Raw genomic sequence first — 7747 nt, 5'->3', positions numbered from 1 at the left:
AAAAGAGTAGACTAACAATCTAGTTTGCAATGCCATGTTTCTGACTTTGGTTAATAGTTTTCATAGTGAATCAGCACTTGATACCTGAAAGGCTACCATCACTCCTCCAGGTGGCAGGCTTGTATTCGCTTTTAAACGGATAAAAGTTTTTTTTTTTATTTTATTTTGTTTGGTTTTTTTTGTTGTTTTGTTTTTCCTTAAAATGTGTTCACATTTTTTCATAATATACAGAAAAAAAGTAAGCAGTTATTTGGTTTACTTTAAGTCCATTTAAAAAAACTGGCTTTTTCTTTTTTTGGGGGAACTAATTCTACGACACACACACACACTAAGTGTTGTGTATTTTTTTGTTTTGTTTTTTTAAATAGGAAAACCCACGGACATTTATAAACTGTTCTGTCCTTCTTGTAGTTTTCTCAGTCTTTTACTTACAAGGGTGATGAACAGGTATTTTCACAGAGTTCGAATGGTTACGTTTCTGTTGGTGCAGGGGGTTTTTTTGTGTGTGGTTTGGTTTTTGTTTTGTTTTTAGGAGTTTTCTTCCAGAGAGTCTGTTAAAGGCTCCATAGGAACTGCCGTCGCAGGCTCGTGTTGTTTCAAACGTTTAATTGTGTTCTTCAGTGCTTGCCTCTTATTGCAGAACCAAACTCTAACTACTTCCCGGTCATAGTTCAGTTTCTCTGCAATCTCTGTCATTTCTTGCCCAGAGGGGTGCGTGTTCTTCTCAAAGTGGGCATTCAAGATTTCAAGGGCTTGTGGCGTGAATGAGGTACGCCTCTTGCGCTTTTTGGATGGTTCGCTTCCAATAAACTCGGTAAGGTTCTGCATACCTGCTCGATGGCGGGCCTCAGCCTCAGCCATCCACCGCTCAAGCACCGGCTTTATCTTCTGGGCACTTTTAGGGGTGATGTCCAGCTTTTCAAACCTGGCAGGATACAAAAGGCCAGGGTTCAGTTTGGCTGTCAGACTGCTAGCTATAGTGTTCTCTTGGGCTTCCTGTGGTAGGAAAAAGTGGCTTCTCAGGATGGTGTGTCTGAGGGAAAATTGAGAAAGAAGAGTCTTACACTGATGCTCTGCCAGGGTGGGACTTCCTGCCTGCCTGACTAATTGACTGGCAGAGGTAATTTACAATGGATTACGAAAACTACCAGATAGGTATATCTATAAATATATATATATATAGCTAGATATTTAAGCTAACACAAAACGAGCACTACAACAAAATTCTAAGTGCACTAAATAATACAGGTTATGAGTCGCGTTTTCATATTTTTGACAATCATCAAAACCCTTAAGGCTAAGTCTAATTACAGGAAATGACATCAAAGGCAATCGCTCTTTATTGTCTCATCTTTGTGATTAATCCTTTTGTTTCCCCTCCCCTCCCACCTTGTCCAAACACCACAGCTTTAATAATACAAACCAATGGCAGCTACTAGCCTCTGAATATCAGGTTTCGTTTCCTTTCATTTTCCAGCAATTTTCACTGTTTGCAAGTTAACGCTATATCCCTTTTCTGGGTCGGAAAAAGATTCCCATAGCTACGGTGGCGTTCAGCTGAAACAGCTGGACACTTTGCAATTATCTTGACTGCCCCCACAATGTGCAAAGACAGACTCATGTTTTCCAGATGAAACCCAGCATAATAGTCTACTAATATGCTGTGGCACCAAGCTGGGTTTATTGTGGGATTTCTGCAAACTGTACCAGAATGATATCATTTCCTGTAAATGAGGTCTCCTATATATCATTTTGCCATCAAAAGTCTTTTGCCAAACCAGATTTTACAAGTATTATAAAACATCTGGAAAAGCAGCCACACAAAGCTTTAATCCTTTCAAAAACAAGCAGAAGAGCTGAGTTCACATTTCAAGTCTTAAAAGTACTTGTTTCTTTCATTTACCGAGTTCATCCTCTCTTGCTACACATTAAAACGGTCTTAACCCAAGTCCTCTGATGCCACCCATTCGTATTTCCCCACTTCGCCTATGTCCACCGCGCACGTAGCGGTATTTAACGTTGCGGAAAGGGAACAATTATTGCGCGGTGCTGCTGCACTCTCCAGCCCGCCCGGTGCTGAAGCACCGACGCCGCCGCTAATCACGATGTGCTCTGGAGATGAGACCAACCGAATCAATGCCTTTGTGCAAAGCAACTCAGTGACTGGAGCTGGCAATTTTTAGTATCTCTACTCAGCACGTGGCGGCTGCAGAAAATACTTCAGCAAGAGACAAAGCATTTCTCACAGACAAAGAATAAGACAAGGAATAATTTCAGATAATAACACTCCAAGGAATTTGTAACTGGTGCCTGGGATCTAGTGTGGTATTGACTGCAAGGTGTCCTTCCTTGGTGTCCAGTGATATTTCAGGCTGAAGTGTATGTTTTAGAACGCATTGTCTCAGGTTAAGAAAATGCCGTTATTTGCAGGCAGAACATATCAGCAAGGTGGTAAACTGCTGACATGACCTGCGCAGGCCACCAGGAGACTCTACTTCTGTCTCCGAGTTAGTCGTTCAACTTGCTTACCTTACTGCCCCTTCCATTACCCTGCAGTTTGTACTGAAACTCCTTTGTTACCATTAAAAGAAAAGTTAAACCCACTATTTCTGAGGAACGGCATACCGCCGCTGAAGCGGCTTGTCTTGGTGCTTATCAAGAAATGCACAGTCATAGCAGGTTATTACACCCCAAAGTGATATCCATCTGGGGCGGTCAAGGGAAATAAAAAAAGACTATAACCTTGCAAGTATTCGGGACCAGCTTCTGCACCCAGTCCTCATGTTGAGCAATTTGCCCCTCTAAGGAGCCCTCTGTAAAAGGTCTCCACATTCTGGGCTTTTGTTAGCCATGTCTGTGCTCCAACTTCATCTTTATTGGGGTTTTCATGATAATCGGTTAGCGGGGAATGCTTTCTCTTAGCAAAATTCAAACCATCCCTGGTGGTTTTCTCAGGTGTGAGGTAGATGGAGAAAATGAGAAGACAGCAAACTGGACAAAAGCAAAGGAAAACTGCAGTTTATCACTTGAAGTATAGTGTGTTAAACAGCAACTTAAGGCTACAACAAATTGGCAGTTGCTAAAAACTCCACCTGTTTTAGGCATTCTTTACCAATTGACCACAGGGAAGGAAAAAAAAATAATGAAATTAATCCTTAGCAACAGGAAGCAATAGCATTCATATCACTGGCGTTGCTTGTTAGTGTTGATGCTGCAGTACATGTTGTTTGGTATAACGATATACAAGTCTTGAAACAAATTCCCCAGCAGTAGTATCCTTGTATAGACTGAATAAAGGTTATTTTCTACAGGGAGGTATCTTATAAGAAAAAACAGTAGGGGAGACCATAGAAGTGAGAGGATCCTATGGAGCTTTTTGTATTTAACAACAATCAATGGGTTTTATGGAAAATCATTGAGCAAAATGTGAGCTGCAAGCTCACTACCCCATACTGATGTTATTTATAACCTTAGTCTTAAACTGCAGGAAAAGTACACTTCCGTTCTATGGGGAATACATTAAAAGTATAAAGAGCAGATAAAAAGACAGAGCATTTCATGGATCACCAAGAACAAAATCCACTTAAATGAGCTTAGAGTTGGTTTCTTGGCTTTCACTGATGGAGAAGGACTATAAGGCATTGCCCAAGAGGAAAAAGCTGTTACCTAAGTGTGTTTGTTACCTCATGCATAAACATGGGATTACTGTAACACACATACGTGCACACACGGTGTTTGCTTCTAACTAACTCTGTCAAGACTGTATTACCATTTCTTATGATTAGAGGAGATTTCTGCTTCTGCTTTGCATACACGGGTTGTCTGGTTTTTTAGTAAACATTTGGGTGATAAAAGATGAATAGCTGCTGGTTTGCAAGACAGCAGGAAGGATAATTTTTGCCCTTCTGTGTTGCCTAGGTAAATCATCATTAACATCCTACATGTGAAGTGCTAACCACAGTAATACAGGTTTTAACTTAGCAGGGATGCAGCCATGAAATATTTGTTCAGTAACCCTATCTGTAGAAAATGGCACAGTATGAAGAGGGTCAGCTGGTGCTTATCCAGCATCAGCAGGGTCTCCAGCTCGTCTACTGAATTAAGTCTCAATGCCAGGAACATTGTTTCTCACTTGTTTAAAAAAGGAGGGGGGAAAAAAAAGAAGACTAAAGTTACTTTAGGGATACACAATAAGAACATTTGATCTGCCAGATACCAACATTATTGGCTAATTTAAGTCCCAGATTAAATAACACATTCTAAAGACATGGAAGCTCAAACGCAGGCATGCTCCTCGCAATAAGCTGAATAATTATTAAGCACAAAGAGAGGAGAGTTTATGATGTAACGTGTTACCTGCAGATGGCCGACTGGCTATAGGCTGGGCCTTCGGTGGCACTTAGGGCTTGGCCAACTTGAGTCTGGGTCAGGCCAAGAGACAGGCGCCGGATTTTAAAAGCTTTGGCAAATTCTCGGATTTCTTCCAGATTCACCCCGTCCACCTCTCCAGTGGCTGTTTGAGGATCTGTTGAAATATTTTTTTAATGATGTCAGTTCTTCACATCACATAAAAGTGGGCTAGGCTTACATCAGCTTCCATTGTCAAGATGTTCATGTTCTTTTTTTAAAAATACTTATCCCTTTCTCTTCTTCCCCAAACAGGAACAGGCTTGCCTTGCCAGGTGTGTTACGAAGCACGTTCAGATTGCTAAAATGCTAACTAGACGGCAGTGTTTCCAGGTGCTGGTGAAAGATTTTGAAAGACATACTTTGTTGCTGAACTCCTGAAAATGGCCAACTCGCCTCAGAGCGAGGGGGTGCCTGGGCTCCTCACTGTCACTTGTGCCTTCCAAAACCTTCCCCGGGTTGACAAGTCGTGTTCCCCGTTTCCCCTTCTTATCACATAAGAAGGAAGGCTGGTGTTAATGCATTTATTTGCAATCTGTCGGGAGGGCTAAATATACGCACGAACTGCTTGGGTTTTAAATTTGAAATCAAGACTTTCTGCTTTATCTAAAATTAATGCCAAATAAGGAGATTCACAAACCTTCCTTCCCTTTTCCACAATACCTAACCCAAACTGCCAGCCACACGTTCAAAATAACCCAGCAAACGAACAAGCCCAAACAAAACGCTGCCTTGAAAAACTCCTTAATCTAAAAATAATCTTATAAAATACGCCCTTCTGAGAAGCAGCCTTTCAAGCTTTTCATTCTGCCTCCCATCAGGTTGATAATCAAGGAGCAGCAACATCAGCCATTAGGTTTCAGATGGTAATGCAGCACAATTTTTTACTTTTACATTAGCCCCTCAGAAGATAATGCTTATGATGCTGTGAGAATAAATCTGTCCTTCCTCCCCATAGCAGTTTACTGACACAGAAGCCTTTGTCCCTGAAAGGGCACATAATAAAGCATCTCTACCACAGGAAGGCTCCTTTGGTGCTGGATAACTCGGTCAATTTAGGACTTATCAAGGGAAATGACACAACAGCTGGAGAATGGAACTTTTTTTCCCCCCAAGCTACTGATCCCTGGCTAAATGAAAGCGTTTGCCAAGTCGGAGACAGCATGGGACTGGGATGGTGGAAGATTTCAGTGTTGTGCAATCCTGCGTGTAGTGAAGCCATTCTCCCAGTGAGACATCTCTATTGTTCTCCATCTCATTCCTCAGACTTCTTAGGTGAAAAGTTTGCAGCACAATAACCCCTCAATTTCTGTAAATGCAAGCAGTTGTCCAAGGACGGTGCTAGACTATATTACTATCCTGAACCCTGTACGAGAGTGGCTCCTGCTAGTACTGCTACAGCTACGGGCTTGTCGGCATTACAGTAACAAAGCTTTTACTTTCAGGGGTTTATAAACCTGATGTAAAATTCCCTTATGATGGAAATGTCCTATAAAAAAATCTTTTAGTCCAATAATAGACAGAGCCAAGAGGTTTTTCTGCTATATAAATTTAACCTATATCGATTCGTAGCTTGAGTGTAAGAAGCACACATAGCAATAGTATTTTAAAAGTACTTGTGTATGCAACCAGGGACCATGTGAACTATGCATACAGGTAAGCACGCACATAGGTTGAACCTAGTTTTGACAATGCTTCATGCTCAGAAGCATCCCTCCTGTTGTCAGTGCTGTGCGTGAGCTCACCTGTGCACACGTGCGTGCGCTCATTCAGTATAAAGCTCGGGTGCCTATTATTTGCTCTTAAGTAGTTGGTGCTATGACAGGGGCCACTCAGGTTTGTAAAGTCAAGGCTTTAGAGGTGTGAAATTTTCCTGCTTACCTCACATACAGCATATCTAGCATACCAGTTCTGATTTTCGGAGACACAGAATGGAGCTGGATGCTTATCTGCCTTTTGGGTCTCTGAAGAGCAACTGATAAATGTTCAAAATACCATAAATGATAAGGGCCTCAAAGATTCCCTTGAGTAAAGTGCACTAAGATGGTGACCTTCCTCACCTCTTTCCTTCCTTCACTTTAGGGCCTCTGACTAAGGCTATTAGGGATGTGACAAAGGACAGTTCAGGTGTTCCCAGAGAACTTTCAAAGTAGAAAACACTATGGCAATTGGCACCTGTAAACTTCCCCAGCTCCTGTCAGGAATAAAAAGAGAGGTAGGAAAGCTAAGGGGTTATTTGCTCGCACGTGATCATAGAGAAATTCTGCCAAGTTCTGCTGGATCCTTCTGCTATGGCACCGTTGCAACAGTATCGTGGAAAGTCCTTTCCTGCTCGGGGGACTTGGACGAGGGAACAATTAGGCTGAGATCTCCTTGACATGAGAAAAAAACCTGTGATGAACTTCAGGAATACGGGAATAGATTGTAATATATGGTGGGGTATCTGTTGAGAAAGAGGCTTCATTCTTATGTAGCGTCTTTGGGGGGACGAAATTACTAAGAGAGGTGGACGGAAACACTGAAGCCTTTCATCCCTGAACTCTAGGGAAAATAGCGTTTGTATCAAATCAGAACCACTTCTACTTCAGGTGTGATTCAATGCCCTTTGAAATCCATAGAAGTACTCCCTTGATTTCTGTCAGCTCCATAAAACTCAAAGAGTAATATGAAGATTACTCTATCAACATCATCATATAACAGCACTGGTCTGTTTTGCTCTATCGCCATTAAAATACCACCAACACATAATCTCGGACTCTGTGGACTAATACATACACATACATAAACATATACAAATAGATAATAGACTTTGGTTTAGTAAGTTCTGAGCTCTGAGAACAGTTAAGTGTAAGTGCACTTCACGTTTTAGGAAGAGTAGCTTACTGAAGTCAATAACTAAACCGGTGCTTTTTAAATTAAGTTGACATCCTAGAGAAGGCAGCACAGTGCCAACAGGAAAATAAAGAATGCTGATCCCGTTGAGTGGTGGGGACCCACAGTAACAGCATTTAAAGGCTCCTGGTGGACATTACAGCTTGGTAAAACAGTGGCTGTTGTGGCTATGGAACTACTGGGTGCTGGAGAAAGGCGAGAGAGTTGTCTGGGACCATTTTAGGGGATATGTACACACAATAAAGAGGAAGCCAGCCAGCTAAAAATCCCTCAGATGCCTTGGTGGATGGTGAAAGTGGACAAGCAGAGTGGAAGAAATAAAACCCACAGACTCTCCTTCTGCATGGAAACCCTTTTTTTTTTCCTACTGAAGGGAATACTACTCCCACTTTTGAATTCTTCTGAAAATCGCACATGAGTTTGTTGGTGAGTGCAAATATGCTGTGAT

General features: G+C 41.8%; 1 protein-coding gene across 1 annotated transcript in view; it reads right to left on the bottom strand.

Annotated features, from left to right (window-relative positions):
• Window positions 1-474: 474 nt before the first annotated feature.
• Window positions 475-7747, bottom strand: part of POU6F2 (POU class 6 homeobox 2) — a 54994-nt gene continuing 47721 nt past the window's right edge. The window contains exons 4-5 of the mRNA XM_009707238.1: window positions 4357-4525; window positions 475-1033 (exon numbers count right to left, since the gene is read on the bottom strand). Coding sequence (XP_009705540.1) covers window positions 529-1033; window positions 4357-4525 — 674 coding nt within the window. The 3' untranslated portion in view covers window positions 475-528. The remainder of the gene's footprint in view (window positions 1034-4356; window positions 4526-7747) is intronic.

The sequence above is a fragment of the Cariama cristata genome, unplaced genomic scaffold, assembly GCF_000690535.1.
Source record: "Cariama cristata isolate BGI_N322 unplaced genomic scaffold, ASM69053v1 scaffold21530, whole genome shotgun sequence".
NCBI lineage: Eukaryota > Metazoa > Chordata > Aves > Cariamiformes > Cariamidae > Cariama > Cariama cristata.
This window is presented reverse-complemented; position numbering and strand designations above follow the sequence as displayed.